The sequence below is a fragment of the Giraffa tippelskirchi genome, chromosome 8, assembly GCF_054371585.1.
Source record: "Giraffa tippelskirchi isolate mGirTip1 chromosome 8, T2T-mGirTip1v1.2.pri, whole genome shotgun sequence".
Classification (NCBI taxonomy): Eukaryota; Metazoa; Chordata; class Mammalia; order Artiodactyla; family Giraffidae; genus Giraffa; species Giraffa tippelskirchi.
The window spans coordinates 50662509-50688657 of NC_137282.1; the positions used below are offsets into that span (position 1 = coordinate 50662509).

At 46.5% G+C, this 26149-nt stretch overlaps 1 protein-coding gene across 11 annotated transcripts in view; it reads right to left on the reverse strand.

Moving 5' to 3' along the window:
• Positions 1-2487: 2487 nt before the first annotated feature.
• OTULIN (OTU deubiquitinase with linear linkage specificity) overlaps positions 2488-26149 on the reverse strand; it is a 34223-nt gene continuing 10561 nt past the window's right edge. For 6 of the 11 annotated variants that reach the window (XM_081520834.1, XM_081520838.1, XM_081520835.1 and 3 more), the window contains 5 exons: positions 22236-22330; positions 19962-20105; positions 13677-13802; positions 10544-10813; positions 2488-6008 (listed from right to left, as the gene is read on the reverse strand). In XM_081520834.1, the coding sequence (XP_081376960.1) occupies positions 5814-6008; positions 10544-10813; positions 13677-13802; positions 19962-20105; positions 22236-22330 (830 nt within the window). In that variant the 3' untranslated portion in view covers positions 2488-5813. The remainder of the gene's footprint in view (positions 6009-10543; positions 10814-13676; positions 13803-19961; positions 20106-22235; positions 22331-26149) is intronic. The other 5 variants (XR_014062283.1, XR_014062285.1, XR_014062284.1 and 2 more) reach the window with 2 other exon arrangements.

The window sequence follows — 26149 nt, forward strand, 5'->3', positions numbered from 1 at the left end:
GTTTCCATCCACCAGTCTGGATGGTTCTTGAATGCCTAAGAATGCTACACACTCTGTGGGCCTCTCCCTGGCAAACACTCAGCCAAGGCTGGGTCTGGATGGTGCCTGCAGCCCTGCCCTGCAGGCCCAGGGGGTGCACCTGAAGCCTCTGCAAAGGGCTTGCACCTCACTTCACCCCTACCCCAGAGCAGGCGGCATGGAGGTGAGGACTGAGATGAGGGAGTGGGGTAACCAGCCCAGGCCCCTGAGTAGCGCATGATGGGACTGTTCCCTGAATCCAGGCCCAAGACCAAACCTAATTTGGGCAGGGATCATGTCCTAGGAGTTCAGCACCAAAAAGTCATCGGGCATCACGAGTCTGTCCTGGGGGTGCTAGAAAGTTAAAGCACCAAACCCCAATCTCCCAGGTCCTCAAAGTCAGGCATTTAACCAGAGCAACACAGCCAGGCTTCCAAGTTTTATTCTCTGAGTTTTTATTTTTAGTTGTTTTTACAGTCCTTCATGGCCAGGCTTGCTACAGGGGATCGGCAGCAAAGCTCGAGTTGGCTCAGCCTCTGACAGTAAAGATGAGGACTCAACGCGTCACTGAGGAAACCCCCGCCTAGGAGGCAGGTGGGACCGTGGTCCCAGGCCGACGGGAGCCTCAGGGGCACGGTTTTTAGAGCAGATGTGGTTTTTGACAAACGCTGACATCTTACAGCGCAAACTGGACACTCTCCGAAAACAAACCAAGACAGACAAGGTGGCCAGGTTCACACCGCATTCCTATCTGCCCTCCCCAGGCAGCCTGGAAGGAAAACGGCCGCTACGGACAGAGAAGGGGTCGGTATCCCCTCCAAATTCACAACACAGAGTCAGAGGCTGCGAAAATGTGGGCGGCGAAACCAAAACATGTTTACAGACAATGGAAACGAGAAGGGAGCTCACTACATACATTCAGTTTGGCTTTCTTCCCACATCGAAATACTCACAGGTAACCAACGTTACCACAGACTGCCCTGGCTCCTGTAAGGAGTACCGTAGTTTAGCACCATTTGTGAGATGACAAGTCAAGGCATTTTTTCATTATAGAAAAGGTCTTGAGTACGAAACAAAATTTTGAAGTTCAGAACTGAACTCAACCACCCCTGGTTACTGGGGAAAAGACTGCCAAGACTGGTTTAATCTAGGGTCCCAGATCCTATCCTTAGATCACCTGTGTTTTGGCAATTTCACCTGTGACCCACATCTTCACCAGAGAAATCAAGAATGAGATAAAGCTCTCATCAATGTTCTGTTAACAAGCCCTGGCTATTAATGAGCACTCAAGGTATGGAAATATACAGATGGCCATGAGGTCAACAGCCTTGCCTTGTTCAGTCCCCAAGTCGTGTGCCGACGCTATTGTGACCCCTACTGACTGCAGCCCACCAGGCTCCTCTGTCCATGGAATTTTCCAGGCAGGAATACTGGGTGGCCATTTCCTTCTCCAGGGGTTCTTCCTGACCCAGGGATTGAACCTGCCATCTCCTGCATTGGAGGCAGGCTCTTTACCACTGAGCCACCAGGGAAGACCCCTGGAAACAGAGATAAACGTAGTAAGTGGTTTATTGATAAGACATTTCAATACAATTATGTTATCTCCAGACTTCATGACCACTCTGGAGTATTTAATGATGTATCTACTAACATCCTCCACTACTTCCAGTAATAAATTTCAACTTAGCATGAGGAAAAAAAGGCAAAAGGGACAACTCACCTCCACCCTCCCAAACCTGCAGGGTCTCAGGCTGTGTGACCTTGCACACAGAACATCGTGATCTGAGTGCAGACCAGTGAGCAGGCATCTTCATACACACACCCCCGCCTGTTCTGGTCATGGCCGAGCCTACCCGGCCGCTACAGCCACCAGGGCTGGGGGCAGCCAAGCCAGTTTGGTTTTGTGCTTTTCGTGGCTCCAAGTTATTCCCTGGATCAGTTACAAGTATTGATCATCAGCTGCCCGTTGTCTCACTTCACTGCATGATTCAGCATTGGCTTCCTGGTCTCTCCAGCCCCTCGGAAGAGAACCCCAAGAAGGTTTTCCAAGAGTTAAGCATTACGCAGTCTACTTCTGTTACACAGGGGCTTCAACTTTAGAAAAAGGAATCTGCAGAATCCACACACAAAAGTGGTGGGCACTGGTTCAGATTTTTATCCTTTTATTAACTTAAGCTGAGGAGGTCTGTTAGGCATCCATTTTGTTTTTAAAAGGCATTTTTTCATCTAAAATCAGTTCGTCCCTCTTCAGCTCACTTCCTACTGTTCTTGAGCCATTTTAACACATTACTGACTGGGGTTTAGTTTAGTTTCACAAAAACTAACGCCTGTGGCCAGTGATTTGTTATCTAAGTAAAACTGAAATGTCTCTGGTCAGTAAGTTGGTAAAATTACTTGATATTGTGCCCTGACTTTGCTCAACTATGTGAGGACTCATATCTTTCACACACATTTCAGATTCACTCCAAACACATTCTTGTTGGTTTTTAATTAGATACAGATGATTTAAAAAAAGGCATCCATGTATTTTTGTGTATGCGTACAAGTAAAATTCCCTAGAGGTTTGTATTTCTGAAAATAACTTTCTGGCTTTCAAAGGAGAAGCACCAGCAAAGTTTTGCTTTAGAAAGAGAGACAGGAACACGATCAAACTTTATTTTAACACCACAAAGGAGATAAAGCCAGGAGGTCTGTTTGACTTCTATGCTGCAATGTAAGGAAGCTAGATTATCAAAGGTGAGACAGCACCTAACAGTCACCACCTGGAAGCTCTTCAAAAAGGAGACAACCAACTCTTGGGTAAAAGAGCACCCTGAGGTGAAGAGGGCAGAAGGATAACACAGCCTCGTAAAAAGTAAACAAAGGAAAAAACAAGCACACAAAAACCAACAAAGGTGTTTTTTCTGACAGAGGGGTGAGATTCAAGGGGTCTGAGATTTTACTTGACAAGCCCTAGAACTGGAGGGAAAAAGAATAATGAAAGAATACCAAGCGGATGTCTGTTTCCACAGTCAAAGAAAACTTCAGACATTAATAGAATGTACAACAGTATAACAGAAGTGTAAATGGCTGTATGTAGAGAGCAGGGTCAATCCTGTTCTGTGCCTTTAAGGCATTTTCAGATATGACGAACTCCAAGGAAGAGGAACTGACATTTCAGATCAAATCCCACACGCCAAGAGATAAGAGAAAGACTGGCATCTTGTTCTCAACTGCCACCATCACGATTTCCTCTAATTGAGTGAAATCAATGGATGCTGTAAATGCAGGTAAGGAGGGGAAGACAGGAAGGAGCAGTGTTAATTCCACGGAACTTGTTACAGGGAAATGTTTTTTAGGTTTAATGCACTTTAAATGAACTCAAAGGTATAAGTCACACCTGTTCAAGGCAGGTATCTTCTTTCTGCTAAGACCAGAGGGCTCCAAAACCACTGAATTCTTGCAATAAATCCTGGGATAGAAAGTAAGCAAAGTGTGTAGTTCCTACTACCTTCCTTTCTTGGAAACACTTACCATTTTAGAGATCCCCTCTAAGTAAATTATCCTCCTGAATCCATTTTGGTCTCAACTCAATTTCAATTTTACTGATGTCACCCAACCAGGCCAAGAGCAAGAATGAAAAATGGAATCAAAACTCTGGGCAACTGTAGTTGCATGTTGCAACAAAAAAATATATTTTTAAAGTTCGTCGATCATCCACATTTCCTGAAGTACTGTTTTTTTTGAAAGCTTTACTTCTCTGATGCTATGATCCCTCTAAACCTGCATCATGGTCTGAGAGTAGAGTCTAATATGGCCTTGGGACAGAAAGCAACTTAAATGCACATTTTTGAGTTTTTTATCAATGGAGTGGTTAAGACCACAATTTCTGCACACACTCTAACAATATCATACACGGGAACAAGAAACAAGTATGAAATGTAAATGAGCTACCCGAAAGCCCAGATCAAGTTCACTAAAACTAGAACATTTTTAAAAATGCAGAGATCACTAGTATTATTAAACTCAACAGAGGCGATCTACCAGCAGTTTGATGGACACAGACACCAACTAACTGCCTTGTACAACTGAAGTGTTTGAAGTTGTGCTTTTAAACATGTTCAAGAATGAACTGGTAAGCATTTCCTCTTGTAAATTGCATGAAAATCAAGTTACATAAAATGAAGCATCCAAGCCAACAGGAAGTCATTATTTTCATTTGGCTTCTAGGTACCTTCTTAATCTTGTTCAAGGCACCATTGCGTTTCACAGTGAAAGGCAAAGCCTCTCCAACACATTCACACACATCTAGAGTAAAATTCGATTCAAACACCCGAATGAGTTAAGTATCTACCAAAACATGAATACTACTGATGAGGTAATGGGAAGAATACTCGTGTAACAGTCTGCATAGTCTTATGTGTCCTCTGAGTTTTTTCTCAACCGAAAATTTTGATTTTTAAGTGAAAGCAAAACTTACATTTTCACAAAAGTTCTGTCCTTGGGGGTGGGGTGGAGGAAGGGAGAACAGATTAGATAGCTTATCAACTATATTATATTAAACCACATAAAGATTGTAATTATTATAGAATAAAGCTTGGTACTTCAGGGTAACACCATCTCCACAAATACTGAGCCAATCCAGGTGCCGCTGACAGTCTGAAGCAGGTGTCCATACGCCATGTGGATTCGGGCCCTGATGCAGACAAGGCTCAGCTGGGCTGCTCGAGCCCACCCCAGACCCCCAGGCACCACCCTAGCCTGTGACTGACTAGGCAGGCCACCATTCGTGGCCAGAACGCTGCCTCCTCCGGGCATCCCAAACCCAACCAAGGGCAGGTGCAGCTCGGCCATGCCTCTGCGGTCAGTGTTTAGCACGTGCTTCTACTGAAAACTTACTCACGAAAACCGGAGAACCTCTGCGGCTGGCTACTCACCCCCTCCAACAGATGAGGGACAGGAACCTGGCAATGGAGGCACTCTCCAGAAACTCATCAATTGGCCTTGGTTTCCACTAAAAAAGCAGACGAGTCTAAGCTTGACTCTGACTAGATGATGGTGAATCTGTGGAACTGCAGAGGAACAGCCCCTGATCCCAGGGGCTCTCCCGCTGACCACCCACCCCCACACCAGGCTCCTGAGCCGGGGCGTCCGCGACCGCAGGCGTCTGGCACGTCCTGGCGGAGCAACAAGGTCCTGGGGCCACTGCTTCCTCCTGCAGCCCCTTCTCCAGCCTTTAAGCAGCTCACTTTCAGACCAAGTTCTGATTCTTCTATTAGACACTCGGCTTACAACAGCTTTAATGAACATGTGAATTCAAAGCATTGCTGGGTGAGACTAGCAGAGGATACCGGGCTGTTGGCAGGCTCTGCCCCTGACTTCTACCGCGTGAATCGATTGCATAGATGTAGAGAAAGGGCACCGCAGATGCCGTGACCACCAGAACAAAAATTACCCCCTTTAAAAAAAAAAAAATTGAAAGCCAGTTTACTATCAGAGCGCCCTTTGGACACTTTTCTGTCCAGGACGCGACTCCTCTGATATAAAAGTGTGCGTTTTATGGAGGAGGTGTAGTTTGCACCTTTTAACAGGTGTGTCCTGAAGGCCCCCACAGAAACATACTGCGTCATAGATGAGGGGAAAAAATTGCGGTTACTTCTGATTTGCCAAAGCTAGTCTCCAGAACATTCCAGTCCGGCGTGGCTAATAGGGCCCAGGCGTCCTCAGAGATCGGGCTCGGGGACCTGCACGCCCAAGGCCCAGGCGAGGGGCTACCTGCGCCCCTCGGCTGCGTCGCCAGGGGGTCCAAGCGCGGCTCACAGGCTGGTCTCCTCGCACACTCTGACGGGGATGTTGTAGTGCCGGTCATCTTCGGCAATAAGGGTCACCACTGGCCAGTCCCTGGGGGGGTCGGTGGGGTAGACCGTGATGAACTCCTCAGTGCTGTACTTGGAGAGCCGGTACACCCGGATGGTATGGCGCACAGCGTAGGCAAGGAGGAACATCTCGACCTGTGGGGAGAACAAAGGCTGAAGGATGCGGCTGGCCACCCGCTTCTGCTCTGGGGTCCCCGTGGGGCACAGCGTGGCTTGACCCAAGCCCGTCTTCCTCCTGTGGCCCAGACCCAGTCCAGTCCTGCAGCTTGTGTGGGTCCTGCCATTATGTATGGGCCATTATAATCAAACATATCATCAAGATGGGTCATATGTCTGATAAGGGACTGGTGGCCTGAATACATTAAGAACATCTCAACTTGACAATAAAAAAGCCAATAACCAGGCTAAAAACTGGCCAAAGGACTTGAATAGAATAGATTCTTCTCCGAAGATGACATGCAAATACCACTAAGTACATGCAAAGTCATCAGGGGAACGCAAATCAAACCCACAATGAGACACCACTTCCCACCCACTCGAACGGCTACAATCAAATCGACAGATGATTGCGGGGAGAGACTGCCGCGCAGGCACCAGGTTTTCTTTCTTTCGGGGGAAGAACACTGTTTCAGAACTTGGCACAGGTAATGGTCACACACTGCTGCAAATGTACAGAGAGTGAGTGAATTGTATACTTTAAAATAGTTACTTTGCTGGTATATGAACTTCACCTCAATTAAAAAAAAAAAAGTGTGGTACGGATGTGAAGAAATGGAACTCTGAAACATTGCTGGTGGGGATATGAGTGCAGCTGCTTTTAAAATGTTTGGCAGTTCCTCAAAGTTTTAAACAAAGAATTGCCATGTGGCCCAGCAGTTCCACTCCTAAATTAGCATATACCCAAGAGAATTAAAAACATATGTCCCACAAAAAACTTGTACATGATGTTCACAGCAGGATTATTCACAATCGCCAAAACGTGGAAACAACCGAAGTGGATGTATAAAATGTGATACATCCATACAATGGAATATTATTTGTCAATAAAAAGGAATGAAGTATTGATATATGCTGCAATACTGATGAATCTGGAAGACATTAGGCTCAGTCAAAGAAGCCAGTCATAAAAGACCACATATTATAAAATTCCATTTACATGAAATGCCCAGGATAGACAAGTCTGTAAAAACAGAAAGTAAGTTAGTGGTTGCCTAGGGCTAGAGAAAGGGGAATAAGGGTATGAGGTTTCCTTTAGGAGTGATAAAATGGTCTAAAATTAGACTGCGATGGCTGCAAAACTCTATAAACATACTAAAGTCCACCGAGTTACACACCTCAAAGGGGTAAATTGGTATGTACATCATATTTCAACAAAACTGCTATTTAAACATGTTACAGCAGACTTGTGGGGACTCAGAAAGGACTAACAGAAGTCTAATACGCAAACTATGCTCTACCTGGCTTGTTAGTGCAAGCTATCTGCAGCAGTTCAGGAGACCTAAGTAACTTACATTTCGAGTACAAACAACTTTTTAAAAACAGTTTATCTTCGACCCTGGTTGACTGAGCAGTGACCGCCATCTTTGCTCTTTCCTGTGTAACCAGTAAAAGGCAAGCTCCAAGTCAGCCATGCACGCAGGAAAGGGGCACTCTGAATGGAAAGCCTCAATGCTTCTCAGCTCAGTTCAGTGCAGTCCCTCAGTCGTGTCCAACTCTTTGCGACTCCAGGAACTGCAGCACTCCAGGCCTCCCTGTCCATCACAAACTCCCGGAGTTTACCCAAACCCATGTCCATCGAGTCAATGATGCCATCCAACCATCTCATCCTCTGTCGTCCCCTTCTCCTCCTGTCCCCAATCCTTCTCAGCATCAGGGTCTTTTCAAATGAGTCTACTCTTCGCATCAGGTGGCCGAAGTATTGGAGTTTCAGCTTCAACATCAGTTCTTCCAGTGAACACCCAGGACTGATCTCCTTTAGGATGGACTGGTTGGATCTCCTTGCAGTCCAAGGGACTCTCAAGAGTCTTCTCCAACACCACAGTTCAAAAGCATCAATTCTTCAGCGCTCAGCTTTCTTTACAGTCCAACTCTCACATCCATACATGACTACTGGAAAAACCATAGCCTTGACTAGATGGACCTTTGTTGGCAAAATAATGTCTCTGCTTTTTAATATGCTATCTAGGTTGGTCATAACATTCCTTCCAAGGAGTAAGTATCTTTTAATTTCATGGCTGCAATCACCATCTGCAGTGATTTTGGAGCCCCAAAAAATAAAGTCAGCCACTGTTTCCCCATCTATTTGCCATGAAGTGATGGGACCGGATGCCACGATCTTAGTTTTCTGAATATTGAGCTTTAAGCCAACGTTTTCACTCTTCTCTTTTCACCTTCATCAAGAGGCTCTTCAGTTCTTCTTCACTTTCTGCCATTAGGGTGGTGTCATCTGCATATCTGAGGTTATTGATATTTCTCCCGGCAATCTTGATTCCAGCTTGTGCTTCTTCCAGCCCAACGTTTCTCATGATGTACTCTGCATACAAGTTAAATAAGCAGGGTGACAATATACAGCCTTGACGTACTCCTTTTCCTATTTGGAACCAGTCTGTTGTTCCATGTTCAGTTCTAACTGTCGCTTCCTGACCTGCATACAGGTTTCTCAAGAGGCAGGTCAGGTGGTCTGGTATTCCCATCTCTTTCATAAATTTTCCACAGTTTATTGTGATCCACACAGGCAAAGGCTTTGGCATAGTCAATAAAGCAGAAATAGATGTTTTTTTCTGGAACTCTCTTGCTTTTTTGATGATCCAGCAGATGTTGGCAATTTGATCTCTGGTTCCTCTGCCTCTTCTAAAACCAGCTTGAACATCTGGAAGTTCACGGTTCACGTATTGCTGAAGCCTGGCTTGGAGAATTTTGAGCATTACTTTACTAGCGCGTGAGTTGAGTGCAATTGTGTGGTGGTTTCAGCATTATTGGCATTGCCTTTCTTTGGGATTGGAATGAAAAATGACATTTTCCAGTCCTGTGGCCACTGCTGAGTTTTCCAAATTTGCTGACATAGAGAGTGCAGCACTTTCACAGCATCATCTTTGAGGATTTGAAATAGCTCAACTGGAATTCCGCCTCCTCTAGCTTAGTTCGTACTGATGCTTCCTAAGGCCTGCTTGACTTCACATTCCAGGATGTCTGGCTCTAGGTGAGTGATCACACCATCGTGATTATCTGGGTCATGAAGATCTTGTTTGTACAGTTCTTCTGTGTATTCTTGCCACCTCTTCTTAATATCTTCTGCTTCTGTTAGATCCATACCATTTCTGTCCTTTATTGAGCCCATCTTTGCATGAAATGTTCCCTTGGTATCTCTAATTTTCTTGAAGAGATCACTAGTCTTTCCCATTCTACTGTTTTCCTCTATTTCTTTGCACTGATCACTGAGGAAGGCTTTCTTATCTCTCCTTGCTATCCTTTGGAACTCTGCATTCAAACGGGTATATCTTTCCTTTTCTCCTTTGCTTTTCATTTCTCTTCTTTTCACAACTATTTGTAAGGCCTCCTCAGACATCCATTTTGCTTTTTTGCATTTCTTTTACTTGGGGATAGTCTTGATCCCTGCCTCCTGTACAATGTCACGAACCATGCTTCTCAAGTGGTTGGCTATTCCACTAAAGAAGGCCTTAGGCTGTTCAGGGCAACGTAATGAACCCATCAAAGAAAGATAGCAGAGTGTGGTGAGTCAATGGGTGACCCACAGGACAGCACCACACTGTGTCTCTGGGTGAAACTCCAAACTTAGCCTATCTGTTGAAGATCCAAGAGCAGGCTGGCTCTCCTAGCTAAAATGACTCCACTTCTATTTTTAAAGGATGCTACCTAATACAGTGATAGGGGCCAAGATTAAACAAGACCCTTCAGAGGACTCCTTCCCAGGGCTTGGTTTCTTTCTGGAGCCAAGGGTTCTGGTCCCATCCACCACACGACAGGAGAAAGCCCAGGCTGAGGCAACTACGGTGGGTATAAAACAGGTTCACCCTTGAAGGGCGGGAGGTGGGAGGGAGGTTCAAAGGGGAAAGGACATATGTATACCTACGGCTAACTCATGGTGATGTATGGCAGAAACCAATGCAGTATTACAAAGCAATTATCCTCCAATTAAACATAAATAAAAACAACAGGCTCATATTCTTCAGCATGCCTGGCTGGAGTGTGGGAAGAATGACATGCCCTGCTTCTAACACACAGAGCCGAGTGTAAGTGCCGGTGAGCGACTCCAAGATGAGGTCACAGAAGGCACGGGGGCGTCCTGGCTGTCTTCTTGGACCACCTTCTGAGAGAAGCCAGCTGCCATGTCAGGAGAACATTGGAGCAGCCCTATGGAAAGCCCCACATGGCGAGGCTCTGAGCCCTCCCACTGACCACCAGTGAGGGACTGAGCCCTCCCACCGACAGCCAGGCGAGTGTGCACCACGCTGGAAGTGGACCCTCCAGCCGCTGTCGAGCCCTCCGGAGACTGCAGCCCTGAGCAAGACTCAACGGCAACCCTCCTGCGACCCTAAGCCAGAACCACACAACTGCACAGCTCCTGAGCTCCCGACCCACAAAAACTGAGGCAGTGGTTGATGGCTGACGCTGCTGCTCCGGGCTAATGTCCTCCCAAAGGCACGACTCACCTGTTCAAGGCCGCCAGTGTGTCCCACCTGGTTCAGATGGTTCCGCAGCAGCTGACCAGGGTCACTTGACGTATCCCGAGCAAAGAGAAGCACAGAGAAAAATGGCACTTCCTTTCCCTTCTCTCTATCATCATAGAGTTCAATGGCTCTGTTCAGCATTAGGAATTTTACAGCTTCATAGAGGCTGTACTCCTCTTCTTCATTTGTGAACAGTTCATCACAAGCCATCTGCCTTGCTTCTGCAGTTCTCAGTTCAGCCAGGCTTGCCCACTATAATAAGAAAGTTACATAATAATTAAATTGTTGTTCTGAAAGTCCCTGGTAAAACCCCACACTATGAGCACAAAATTATTTTCAGAATAGGTGGGCGAACACAGGTCATGTACCAACGCTCAGCGTTCAAACTTCCAGCTCAAACAACTGTACTCTTTAGACTACACACTTTCCTTTTTCAGCTCTTTCCCCGGTAATCTGAAACAAAAGTATACTGCACTAAGGAGAAGCTCTGGGATCACGGAATGGAAATTTCAACTCTCATATCTTCCTAGGCAAGGAAATGGAACCAGTCAATAAACAAATATTTGCAGGAGAGCGAACACGCTTTTGAGAGACCTGGTGTGATGATGCCCTGGAGCTTAGCTGAAATCAGCCCTCCCCTTAAAGGGGCTTACAGCAGCCAATACCATCCAGAAACACCAAGCCAACCTTATAACGTGAAGATGGCCAAGGAAGACTGTGGCATCTCCTGAATACCTATTTACTAAACTTACTGTTCTAACCTCTTAAAAGTTTACTTGAGTTTTAAATGAACAAATCTACTCAGGAAATTCATATTGACTTCTGATTAAAAATAAAGGAGAGAATCAGGTATTCAAGGAGAAGAGGGCAGCAAAGGGTGAGATGGTTAGATAGTATTACCAACTCAATAGACAGGAATCTGAGCAAACTCTGGAAGGTAGTGAAGGACAGGGAAGCCTGGGGTGCTGCAGTCCATGGGGTTACAAACAGTTGGACACAACACAGCGACTGAACAACAATGATCAGGTATTCAGCTAACACAGGCTTACTCTTTAAGTGAAGAAGAAAACCCTATAACTATATGGTTATAAGAATCTCTTTGCGAATAAGAGATGCCAACACAAAACTAATCCTTGTGTATAATCAGTAACTACTGCTCCTCTGCAAAACCATTACATTTTTTAATTCAAGAGTAAATTTTAATGGTAATAACTGTGCCATAGGACTCTGAAAGCTACAACATCTCATATTTTCCAGGAGGAGACCAAGCTGGCAGGTGAGAGCACGGCTCTGGAGTCAGAGTCAGGATGGAACAAGGGTCTCGCCACCGAGCAGCCGCTGGCCCCTGCAGGGCCTTAGTCTCATCGCCTGTAAAGTGGGCACAGCCACAGCCAGGATGCCCTGCTGGTTTGAGAATTACATGATATACAAAACTTTAGTGTACAGCCTAGCATCTATGGGTGTCAGCAGCGCTGGCTCTATTAATGAATAATTTTAATGGAATAATTATAAATTGGAATCACTAACATTCCCCCAAACCAAGATCTAGTTACCGTAGACTAGGTGTGTCTTTACTAGGTGTATAAAGCGATTTCTCAAAAACTTAAAAAGAGTGAAAATGGACAGTCACCAGTGGCTATGCTGAAGTCTGTTCACTCCCCCAGGGCCAGAGCCCTGTGCTCCACCCGCTGCTAACCCAGGGCTTGCTTGGGACGGCGTGGGCCTCCAGCCCCTCTAATCCTGTGCTCCGCTTCAACAGGCAACAAGAACAGACCCCCCTCTGTCCTTCTCTTGTTCCCATGTCTTTGTCACTAGTCCTTCTTTGACAGTATTATTTTCCAGCACACATTTCTCGTTTTTATAAAAAACTAGGCTCCAGCAAGTCAGGTTCCTCCACTCATTCAACAAAGTATTTCCCAAATGTCTATCGTGTGTGAGGCTCAGTGCCCAGCACTGGCTGTAGAAGAATGAACAGGACGATCTCCCCATCTGTAAAACGGGGATGATCACAGTGACAACGCCCTGCTGGTTGTGACAATTACATAACATAGAAAACTTCAGGGTACAGCCTGGCACATGTGAAATGTGTAAGTCTCTCGTGAGGCTGCAAGTCTCATGGGGGCAGCAGGCTACAGTTAAGAGGCTGACGCCTGGGGTGTGTGCTAGGAGAAGTCTTGAATGACGATGCCTGACACCTCCTTACAGTCCTCCCTACTCCATCTACAAAGCCTGGAACAACCAACAGGCCCTCTGTCCAGGGTTCCTGGTGAGGAGAGCTTACAGGCTGTTTACAGGCCAGCATGCAAGCAGGATACCCCACCCACATAAGACAGTGGAGAGCCACGGAGAGGGAGGGTTTAATGACCAAATCACTGGGGCTCAGCTGACCAAGTCCCTTCTCACAATTCTGCTTCAGAGAAACCCTGAGGACAGTTTTCAAAAGACAAGTTACTAAATCTACTGCACTGGACAATCGTCGTAAAAGAAAACATGCCTAATAAATATGGAGAGTATCTTAAAACATGAACATAACTGGGAAGAATTTAATAAATGAGAATTCATATCGCTGATAATACTGTAAGAGATACGGACTAAATGACATCCCTGAAACCTATCAGTATGACTTAGAAGACTACATTTGTAAGGTTTGCTTTAAACAAAATTAAACATTTCATTTAACATGTCATCTCCTCTGAGAATGCATGATGTTGATACCTCTTCGTTTTACCAAATACCTCAGAGGAAGAGTTTGTGTTTGTTTAGAACTACTTTGTGTAAAATCCAGCCAAGAGCAAGTGGTAACCCACTGTTGTTGCTCAGTCGCTCAGTCATGTCTGATTCAGGGCAACCCCAAGGACTGTAGCCCGCCAGGCTCCTCCATCCATGGGATTCTCCAGGCAAGAAAACTGAAGTGGGCTGCCATTTCCCTCTCCAGGGGAATCTTCCCAACCTAGGGATCAAAGCCACATCTCCTGCACTGGCGGGCGGATTCCTTACCACTGAGCCACCTGGGCAGCCTGTAACCCACTAAGTGAGGACTAAGAAGTGGTGCGCTGGGGCAACCGGGAGTCAGAGGTCTATACTTATCAGACAAAGAAAACGACATGTTCCAAACCTTCTTCCTCAGTAAAGCGAGGGACTCCTTAATTTTATCCACCAGGTCCTTGCTCTTCCCCTCAAATTTCAGTCCAAGCTTCCACTGCTTGATCCAGCTGTATTTGCTTATGAGTTTTTCTGGTAACTGGAGTTATCAAGAAACAGAGAGAGAAAAAAGGTTAACATTCCAAACAGTCTATCACATGAGCCAAGCTGTAAGAAACAATGTAACCTAGAAGACCAACCTTTGTTTCCAGAATTAATTTTTGCACATCTGTCAGAGGACCTCAATCTAGAAGTCAGGAGGTCAGAAACAGCCACCCTGAGGAGGGCTGCTAGAGGGACATGGCGGTTCTGGTTGAGACCCAAAGGCACGATCTACCTTGCTGGGCTCCCGCCACAGCCAGGAACATTCCACAGCCCTGTGTAAGGGTATGTGAAGGCAGTGTACACACACGTCTTGGCATAAACCACCCGGGGGGCCAGCTGGGCTCACTGGCCCCCACCCTACCACTCCCTGATCCCTGACTCAGGAAGGCACTTTGGGTCTAATGAGATGGTCCACATACAGCAAAAACTTGCTCCTTTTCTGACTAGGAAAATAAAACCTAATTTCCAATATTTACACTATCATCATAGTTTTAATGTTAAAAAGAAACAAGGTGCTCTCCAGTTTAAGTACCTAATCAGTGTAAATAAGATAAAAATTACAATTTAGAATAAGAGGCAAGGGTTAAGGGTTCCAGGATGGCCTGGCTCATTAAAGAGCAGACAGCTGAACTATTATTACTCTGCCTTTTTTCCTGGAGGGTCTGTTATTTTGTTTTCCCCTCATCATCAGCAGAATCTGGAGTCTGAAAGGCAAGCTGGGACAAAACTCAATCGATGTCAGCATGGGAACCCAGACTCTCCTAGGAGTCTTGGGTGTGTCAGGAGAAATCCATGTTATTGGGCTGGGCACGGGCATGCCACTTCGGTGCTATAAAATGCAGAAAGGAAAAACAGTTCACTTGCAAGTCAAAAGATTATTAGAGAATGATGAATTCTTCCCTGGAACTAGAGCTCAACAATCATAAATACAGTTTTAAATGCGGCCGAATGTTCTGTTCTCCTGAATCAAAGACACTGAAGACCCTTCATGAACAGTAACTCAGTTTTACCTTCTCCATCCACAGCAATCATGAGAAACTAAGGTGGTTTCATCTCTCCAAAGAGACAAAACCACAACAGGGACTGAACTCCTCTTCAGCTAGTCACCACAGTGAGGCCGTCTACACTTACTCGTTAGTGGGGGGTGGGGGGGGTTGCGTTCTCACTTATCATGATGACAAACGACCCCACACACACCCAAGAGGAGCCCAGCGCTGCACCCACACTGTCCTGCATTTCAGCAACATGTGGGTGGTTCTCCTGCAAACCTTGTTAGGTTCTCTGGTTTGTCACCAGAACCTAAAATGCCCTCAAGTGGCAACAAGCTGAAATCACAACTGGTCACAAAGAAGCGCACTGAGCAAGAAAGTACTGGCCGCACAGATGCGAGCTGGGAGATGGGGGGGAGGGAAGCCCGGGAGAGCACGTGAGCATCACATGACACTGTGTAGGAACCTAAAAAGCAGGCACAGCACTCAAGTACTCGAGAGACCCCAAAGACCTAACTACAGAGAGGACCCAAATAAAAGTCCTTTCCCTCACTCCTTCCATGCATGGACCAAAGCCAGGGTTGTATACTTCTGGGAGATGTGGAGATCCTGGAAAAATCCCCAAAATTGAGGTGTGAAAAGAAGCTATGAAGAAAGAATAGTGAGAGTTGAAATCCTTTACTCAGATTAAAAACAAAAAAAGAAAGCGTATAAGTTTAAATGCTGTCGGGGGTCACGAGGCACACAACACACATACAAGGCTATTCTTTTACACTACACACTCAGAGACTGGACTTCTGCTAAAGGAGGTTTAAGGAAGAAACAAAATTAAAAACAAGAAACAACGATGGTAAATACTTAACAAAGTAGGCAATTAGCTTTGATGTAATTTCATTTGTGACTGAAGTATTTTTTTAAAAAGCCCATTTTCTCTAGCAAATGTCCATAATCCTTGAAATCAGTACTATGACTAAAGGGACAGCAAATAACGAAAATGTGTCCTTCCCCAAACTTTGTCATAATATGAGTTTTGATAGTCTATTGTACTCTAAGCAAAAATGTCACGGGTCCCACCCATTCAGAGACATTCTAAAAATTAACGAACCCCAAGACCCCTGTCCCGAAGGACACCTCCTCTTGGGGGCCCAGGTGCTGCCCAAATTTAAGAAGAGCCAGAGCAAGCCACATCCGAGGTCAGGGTCAAGGTCAGGGTCAGATGATCTGACTACAGTCAACACCACAGAGATTGGGGTCTGGATGGAGGTAGACACCACACACAAGGAGCCCAGACTCAACAACAGGTGGAGAGGAGCGGCCAGACTGTAAAACTGGCCGTGACAGCAAGGCCAGAGCAGCTGAGCAGTGCAGGAAGCACGGCCTGGCCCCCCTCCACCGAGCTCACACCAAGGGAGGGTCTCGGTCCTGCGCTTCCTGTTGCCCCGTCATGTTCTGAAACCAAGCGTGTTCCAGGAGCGAGGGACGATGCCCAGGGCTGTGCAGCGCCTCCCCCCAGATGTGAGTGGAAGCAGATATCACCAGCTACAGGGCGTAGGGCTTCTCTGGGCTCACCGCCCCGATTTCCTGATGAGATAAATGCATGCTGAGGTCAAGGGATATTTAGCACAGCAAGTGCCCTGCAGGCTATGGGCTGAAGCTGGCTCCAGGTCTACAGATTCACATACAAGCTCAGGTGTCCCAGGACCTGTCTGACTCGCAGTGCTGAGGAGGGCGATCCAGGTGGTGGTGGTCAAAAGAGGTCCTCGGCAATTCAGAGATTCAAGGATCAGGGGAAGAGGAGACTGACTTGCTGCTGCTGCTGCTGCTAAGTCGCGTCAGTCGTGTCCGATTCTGTGCAACCCCATAGATGGCAGCCCACCAGGCTCCTCTGTCCCTGGGATTCTCCAGGCAAGAATACTGGAGTGGGTTGCCATTTCCTTCTCCAACTGACTTGTTGTCAGATGGTTATTGTGCTTCTAACAGCAAGCCCACCCCATTTTAAACGCAAATCATTTATACCAAGTTCTAACAGCAAGCATGGTTTAATTCATATGATTGGATAAAAGTTATTCTAACGCAGTGGGAAGATGGACAGGAAACGGTCAGAGACTTTCATAGCAAAACTCCTGTAAGATTTTCTTGTTTGGTAGATAGAGTTAAGTATCAGCTGATCTGCTTGTCTTAGGCATGTGTGTTAACAAATATTGAGATGTTTCCTTACTACAGTGACACAGTAGTATCTGGTGATGGAGAGACCCCACTTCCAGGGGGAGGTGGTCCAGGTGCCCTACCGCCACGGGTGCACACGGCCAGTCTCTGTGGGCCTCACCACCCACCTGTGCTCCTACTTGGTTCCACCTTCACTTTTTCCAGTCACACCACACCACCCTCTTGCTCACTCAGCGAGATCCCTATCAGGGCGGACTTCCTGAGGGAGGACCAAGTGGAAGGACCGGGATGAGAACAGGGATGGGATGGTGGCCACAGGCGAGAGCACGGGAGAGCTGGGAGGGGGTGAGAGACTAGTCTGGGCAAGGGCAGCAACCCAGTCTATGTGCCCCTCCTGCGCTGGGCAAGGGCAGCAACCCAGTCTACATGCCCCTTCTGTGCTGGGCAAAGATAGCAACCCAGTTTGTGTGCCCCTCCTGCGCTGGGCAAGGGCAGCAACCCAGTCTACATGCCCCTCCTGCCCTGGCACCTCAAATAAGAAGCATGAGGTGCACCTGCCACCTGCTCCAGAGACATCACAAAACAGACCCTGCCGAGAAAAGGCTTAAATCAAGGGAAGATGCTGGGGGCCAAAAAGCCAACACAGGGACAAGTCTTCTAGCTGAAGGAGAGCAAGAAAAGTTTCATAGACTTTCATACGACACCCCCGGCAGGTATGATGAGGTTTTTTCTGACGCAGGCCTCCTGGTATTCAATAAAGGTTAGATGACAAAAATAATACCACTGTGACTAACTAATTAGATTATGCTCCCAAGAGAAAAACTCTGATTGGCTGATACATACAGAAAAGGGAAGAAATTAGAATGCTCGAGAATTTCCACATGACTCAAATTCAGCCAGGAAAACCACCTTAAAGCCCCACAGCTCACACACACAACATATTCTCATACCAATCAGAAACCAAGCATAGACTACTTAAGACTATTTTTAATATGACAGATGACCCTACCCAGATGGATCCTGTCAGTAAAACAAAAGGGACCTCATGCTTTACTTTTATGGGGAGTATTTTATATGCTTAACTACATGGAGCACTATTTGCACCAGAGTTTCTTGGAAAGTAAAAGAATTCTAATTCATTACATCAATTAAATTCATAAATCTAAGCATCCTCTTAAAGTAAAAAGTTCAAAGGAAAACAGCCTACACTTGAGGAGCACTTTATGTCACAAGCTGTAATTTAAACTATGGTTAGCAAACAGAAGTTAAAGCAAAACCAAGTGAGGTAACCCATGTCTGCTTCCCCAGCAATGGCTCAGGTCCACAGGCAGGCTGACCAACATCTCCAAGATATTTCAGTCCTAATACTTAGCATAACCTGCAAAGCTAAAAATAGCCTCCTGTATCAATTTCTTTTTGCTTCTTTATTGAAAAAATAAATAAGCTAATGCTGAGAAATCTGCTTAAGATGACCCATCTCTGATTAGGAGAATCTTTCACACATGTCATTTGGACAGCTTACACAAGGGTGCCACTTTCATACCGCTTTATAGAGTGGATAATCACCAAGCAGATAGGTGATCTCCTCCACTCACTGGTCCTGGCTGTGCTTGGAGGCTATGTGACACCCTGACCACCTAACAGATCTGCAATTAGCTGAGCTGCCAGCCAGTATCCTCTACAAGTCTTTATTCCAGGCAAATACCCCAGCTCCTTCAACTGTTCCCAGAAGGAGACAGACTGCCTCGGGCACACGCCCTTCTGTCCCGAGGGTACAGGCACAGAGCTGCCCGCAGTCCCTAAGATGGGATCCGACCAGTCCAGTTCAAGACAGGCTGTCACTGCCTGTGTTTAGAAGCATTCCTTTGTTTTTTTTAAACTTTTTATTTTGTATTGGAGTATAGCCAATTAACAATGCTGTGAGTTTCAGGTAAACGGTGAAGGGACTGAGCCATACATATACAAGTATCCATTCTCCCCCAAACTCCCCTCCTATCCAGGCTGCCACATAACATTGAGCAGAGTTCCCTGTGCTGTACAGCAGGTCCTTGCTGGTTATCCATTTTAAATATAGCAGTGTGGACATGTCCATCCCAAACTCCCTACCTATCCCTTTCATTATAAAACAAGCTTCCTCATCACTGTGGCCATCACACACCTGTGGGTTGCTACTGGGCCTGTGATCCATTAAAATCCTGACTTTCTTCCCCTAAGTTGCTGGTGAGGCACATCTCCCAGAGACGGCACTTTGGGTTTTGGTTTGGGGGGTTAAGACAAGCCCAAGATTTCCAATTTTCTTCCAATTAACGTCATATTGTGAGCTCCACTCAATCATGACTGCTCACCAAGCTCTCTAGGGATGGTCTATCACCCAACCTATCGTGACCTCAGCTGATGTCCGTCATGGATACATGACACACAGATAACGTGACTTCTTGGAGTGTCCCTGTCAGGCTGCAGACTTAAAACTACCGAGGGCCAGGCATGGGACAGAGCCCTCAACCCTCACCTCCCCAGGAAGCCTCCCCCAGCTGACAGCAACCCTCTCTCTGCCGGTATTGCTGCTCTGTTGCGTACCAAGCAGATGACCCTCCTAACACTCTCCAGACAGTGCCGATGCCCTGAACTGGAGCCAGAAGCCCAGAAACGTGCCTTTGGAAACTCCAGCAGGTTCTCAGACAGTACAATATATAGCCCATTTGGTGGAGACTCCGACCCGGAAGTCAAACTGCCCTCAGTGCTCTGTGCAAGCCCTAAACCCCTGCTCTCTAGTTCAGCTGAGGTGCTAAATAAATTTTATCATCTTTCTCCTCCGGGAAATAACAATCGTTTTCGGTCGCTTTACTATGCAAAGTCATCCCAGCCACAGAAAGCTGCAGAAACCCACATGCGGGTCGCACTGCAGGCAAGCACCAGCACACAGCGCAGGGCAGACAAGGAAGTCTTTGCTGCAGAAACGACGGAAACAGTGCAGACTCAAACCTGCGGCGGCAGCCTACCAGCGTGAGCTCCGGGTCCTGCAGCCAGGAGGGCAGCGCCGCCGGCTGACTCATGGCCTGGAACAGCGTGGCCCTCAGCGCACAGTAGTTATCTCCGCGGACTCGCCTGATGGAGGTGAATTTCTGAGACACCTCCTCGTAGCCCTGTGCAAAAAGCATCAAAGAATTCAAATGGTTGTTACTGACTTCGGACAGTGGGGAGAATTTTATTCGTGTGGAAGAAATGTGACCCCCACGCCCCCCGCCCCGATCAGTGGAAGAATGGCCAAGTCTTTCCTGTAGGATATTTTAATTCTTTTTTTATTCATCAAAAGAAATTAAAAAACTTTAGTATCATACAAAATATCAGCATATGCAGCAGACGCAACATACTAGAATATATAGAATAGGACACTAAGTATCATTAAAATGCTAGTTACCCCCAAAGTTGAAGTCGTATGTCCCTTTCTAAGCAATTGCTGTAACACTCACTTATTAATAACCAGCAGTCTGAAGGCTTTGGTCTGTGTTTAAGTTGACCCTAAACTCTTTAATAAGGAGACGAACGGAGAGAGAGATGTACCCAGCTTATGTGCCCAATCCCCCAGCTGTGTCTGACTCTTTGCGACCCTATGGACTGCAGCCTACCAGGCTCCTCTATCCATGGGATCTTCCAGGCAAGAATACTGGAGTGGGTTGCCATTTCCTATGCAAGGGGATCTTCCTGGCCCAAGGCTTGAATCCTCATCTTCTGCGTCTCCCTGTGTTGACAGGTGGATTCTTTACCTGGCTTATGTCTCCATATTAAAAGTAACACCCCATACCCCAAATTTCCATGAAATACGTAAAAGACTATATGCTTGGAGGTGCCTGGATAAATTCTGTTTTTCAAAAAGTGGATTTAAGTGTCACTATTATTCAGCCTGGAAGTGAAACAAGGAAATGAAAATTCTCGGTGACATGATCAGTCACTCAAACACAGCCATCCAAACGGACCGTTTTGAGCACACTCCCCTTAAAAGGACACCATGAAATCCCAGGGAGCTGGTCCAGGCACCCAGCCGACTGAGTCCTCAGGCATTGGCATCAACTTTCAGGCTTTCTCATCTCACTCCCCCTTGACCAGGTAGATCTTTTGCTTGCCCTGCTCTTCCTCGACAGCCACTCAAAACCCTGTTCCCCCCTCCAACACACACGTACGCAAAGGAAGAAGTGGCACCCTCCTGGGGTGGGGACCCCGTAGACAGTCATCCTGTGTCCAAGCACTGGACCCTGTCGTAAGCTGTTTTCAAGGTTCAAGTCACAGGATGATGTTCGAAGTGGATATGAAAGTATTTCTTTCCAATAATAAAATTCTGAGAGCTGCATTTCTGTTCAGTGGCCCAACCACTGCAATATAAGGCCCATCGGGGAGACTCATGCCTACTAAATGTACCTCTTTGCTACGGTGAACCCCCAGCTGTCCCAGATACTAGTTCAACAGCAACTGAACCTTTCCAAATGCATAAATCATTCATGGCATCATATAGTACACTGTAGTCCATATTCATGAAAAAAATCAGCACAGAGAAGCAGGCTCCAGCAGTCCAAACCTTGGTATACAAGGGTCAACTATAGGAGCAATCTCCACCTACAGAGGAATGTTGGATTCAGGATCCATCTGAGGGGGAACCGAGAGGGGTGCTGTCTGACTACCGTGCAGTGAGAGCAGTGACCCAGCCCACTCACAACCCCAGCAGGGCCACGTCTTGGGAATCCCTGACGTCCCACAGCCTTGGAAGGACTACTTTCGGGTCACCAAGCTATGCAACGGGACTGAGAGGGGACAGCTCCTGGGGCGCCCTAAATAAAGGCAGGAGCTCTAGGTCCCACTGCTAAGGGTGTGCGGTAGAGTCCAGGCCCCAAGGACTGGAGGATGTGAAAATAAACCCAAGTGGGGATGGCAGATGTAGGTCACCCAAGGCTGTGACCTCACCAGGCCAGAAGGACATTACAGTCAAATGTCCCCAAGGGGCCAACCCATGGCTGGCCCAGCTTGGAACAGCACACAGTCATTTATGTGTTTTTCAAAGAAATCAAGTTACTGAATAACTGATAATGATTCTGTATTAACACTATGACGGTCCTTATCTTGCAGTCTGTCTCCTCATCTCTACAATTAGAACCCCAATAGTAACACAGTCTAATGGCAGTTGTCATAACTATAACATCTAAAACATACAAAAGGATGTATTAAATAATTACCTATGGTAGACTATTGGAAAAACTCAAAATGCATGCATCCAGGTGTCATACCTTTTTCATACATGTTGCTTTTTGTGTATTTCCCCTCCATTCTTTTTTGCAGTAGTCCATGATATCCATTTCAGGAGCTACACTTAATCTAGGTTCTGTGAAAGAATCCAAAAAGAGGGGTGGGGTGGGGGAGGGGGAATAAGGATACAAAGCATGATCAGAATAACTGCACGGCTTCGCCTGAGAGCTCCTTTCTCGCTCACTGCAGTCCCCCCCACGTCTAGACGTCCCAAGACTGCTGACCACCCAGTGCAGACCGCCACCACCTCGCTCCCAGATGACCACAGAGGTCTCCCACTGAGCCTCCCTGTCACCAGACCCTCCCAGCCATCCTCCGCACGGCAGCCAAAGTGGTGCATTCAAAAACCTAAGTGAGATGTACCTATCGCAGCTGGGCTCCAGGGCCTTCCATCACACCTGGGAGTCCACTCCCTTCCTCCCTACAAGAGGCTCCCCTGCCCTGGCCCCTCATTGCCTCTCAGGTCTCAGCTCCCCACACACACACAACGAAAGCTCCTGCCCTACCTGCGAAGTACCTGCTCCTCACTCTCTGCAGGTCTCTGCTTACCTCTGACACTGACATCCAATGTCAAAACATTTCACACACACACTCTCACACACACACACACTCACACACTTTCATTCTATTCCCCTTATATGGTTCTGCTTTTCTTCTTGGCAGTGATCTACACCTGAAATATTTCTTTTTCTGTACCCTGCCTCTCTCATCCCTACACACACACACATGCACGCACACACACACAGTTACGCTCACACACTTTCACTCTGTTCCCCTTACATGATTCTGCTTTTCTTCTTGGCGCTGATCAACAGCTACATATTTTTCTGTATGCTGCCTCTCCCATCCCTACACATACACATACATACACACACACACACAGCAAAACATGAGCTCCCTGAGGGCAGAGGCTTGGTCTGTTTCTCAGCTGTCCCCTCAGCACTGGCAACCACACTGACCTAGGTATCCTTGAATAATGTTCATTCAAACATGCAGTAGTCTAAGCTATGAGACCATACAGCTAATGATTTGTAATTTTTTCACATCCATTATACAAAGAGATAACACCTCTATTACAGGTGTATATTTAATAATCTTTATTTCGTTATATCCTGCTTTGATCTGAAAGGGCTATAAACTGTTGATAATCAGCCAGAAACTAATGGAGATCTCAATGCGAGCTGAAACACAGGCCTTGTTTGATTCTAATAACACATACCCCCCCAAATTAAAGATATAACTGATGATCAGACAGATGTTACAGTAAAAAATAAAATGGTCTTCAGATTTTCCTTGTTTAACACATGAGGCCTGGGGTTGGATTTTGTGGCCTAGGCATATGCACGCACATGTGTAGGTCTTTGTACATTTTGGGAAGAAAGAGAGCTAAATTCCCAGGCATATCTTGACTTCCTTTTTAAAATATTGAAGAAGTAAATGTTAGCAAAGAAATCAGGATATAAACACAGAAGTACCTCATGGCATATTTACTCAAGAGGAAGTTGTACATAAACTAAAGATGGTATAGTCAACTCAATCCAACAAACACTGTGTGTCTAATATGTGCCAAGCACCAAGCTAGGAGTGGGGGGATATGAAGATGATAAAGGCCCAGATTCGGTCCTGAATGGGTTTAGAGACTACTGAAGAAGAAAGGACCGCAGGCACTGACTGTGCAAGATGTGATGGACGTGGGATGACGGATAGAGGAGCACAAGAGGAGCCCCTAAGCCCTTCCTGCACTTTAATAAGTAAAACAACTTTTTAAGACATAAAATATCAGAATTGCCTATTTTAAAAATCTCATTAATAAACCCTTTCATAAGGAAAATGAACCTTCTATACAAAAGGGAAGATAACACACACACAGGTAACAGATACATTTACCTGTGCTTAAGTCGGGATTGGCTTAAAGGTGAACCAGTCCTGGAGACTAATCCACAGAGACCACAAATACCACAGCTGCACAGCCAACCCTCAAATAAAGAGCAGTCACTGTTTAAAGTCAAAAACACTCTGTGAGTGTCTATTTAGTGGAAGGAAGAGTTCCCTTTAATCGCCTTTGGACTCACCTCCTCAGAAAGCCCGAGGAGCTACACATGGCCAGAGTTGAGGACACTCACTGGGACACATTCTGCCACGAGCAGAGCAGCTTCCACCTCGGGAAGGGCCCCCCGAGAAGAAAGCCCAGCCCTGGCGCTCTCCTCACCCGCGGTCCTCTTTCCTATGGGCAGGAGGAAAGGGCCCTTCGCAGGCCGGCATGGGCCCCACCTCAGGACTGAGGGGAGGAGGCAGGAGGCTGACTGGGCTCAGAGGCCAGGCCACAGGCCGCAGTCCTCTGATGAGTCAGAGGTCTGCGTGAGGCAGTGAGGGTGGGAAAATGGGTACTCGCACAGCTGCTGGCATCAGAAGTGCACTCCCAGTCCCATCCTGCTGGGCTCTGGGAGGAGGACTCCAACAGCCACTGCAGGCTGGGAGCTGGAGACGCAGGACAGCCTGAGCCCGACCTCAGGCAGCTTACAGTCTAAGTCAGCTCCTGCTCTGTTTATCTGCATCCAACACAGGCTGCTTACTGCCCCAGCAATGCACATTTCTAACGGCCAAATAAACTCCACCAAAAACAAATTCAAAAAACACAAAGGGGAAGCTAAAAATCAAGAGTGGTCACCAGAAGCTGAAATAACCAAGAGGTTTTGTTCCTTAACCACCATATGGTGACCAAAACACGGATTCAGACACTTGGAGGATGGGAAGTTAAAACTGAACCCCTCCAGAATGCTGGGACTCTAATCAAGAGGCCAGGGAGAGAATTACAAACTTTTTCTCTAATGGGCCAGAGTGTAAATAACGTAGGCTTTAAGACTATAAGGTTTCTGTCACAACTACTCAACTTACTATACATGATAATCACCACACGTGATGTGTAAACTAAGGAGTTCCAATAAAACTTTATTTACAAAACCAGGTGGCATGTCAACTTTGGCCAGGGAGCTAATGTTTGCTGACCCCTGGACTAGGTGGGGTCAGCTTCCCAGGTGACGCGAGTGGTAAAGAATCTGACTGCTAATGCAGGAGATGTTAAGAGATGTGGGTTCAATCCCTGGGTCGGGAAGATACCCTGGAGAAGGAAATGGCAACCCGCTCCTTGCCTGGAGAATCCTGTGGACAGAGGAGTCTGGTAAGCTACAGTCCATGGGGTCGCAAAGAATAGGACATGACTCAGGCGACTCTGCGTGCACGGACTAGGTGACGAACAGAGAGCATGAGAAAACTTTCTGCCTTGACCTGGGCTCTGATTTGGGGAGAGAGGACCTAAGAGCTCATAACCACAGGCCAGCTCTCACACAGGGACAGGGTGTGACTTCACACCAGCTGCAACACCCTGGGAACTCAAAGCTAGAAATTCACCTGATGTGGCCCAAGGCAGGTGACTCCCGGGTGCACGGCAGAAACAAGGCCAAATTCCCTCACACTCAAGACAGGCTACACAATCTCTCCACAGATACACAAAAGCTGAACTTAGAACCAAACTCTGAAGAAACAAGAAGTAAGCAAAAATAGCAACTGGCATAAATAGACCTGTCAGGATTTTCAGCTAATGGAATTATCAGGTCCAGAAGAGTATGTTTAAAATGCTTAAAGGAATAAAAGAAGGAATAAAAACTTGAGCAAAGAGCAATACATTATCCAAAAAGACCAAGCAAATTTGGAAAGCAAACAGATCTTTTCCAAAAGAGAAAGAGAAAACCTTTCTAAAGGAACTATCCAGAATGCAACGGAGGCTAAAAGTCAGAAAACACTTGAAAAGGTGTGTAACTGAGGGCCCTGGATAACTGAATGGGAGCTAGCAAACACCTGATTTAGAGCTCTGGAAGCAGTAAACAGAATAGGAAAA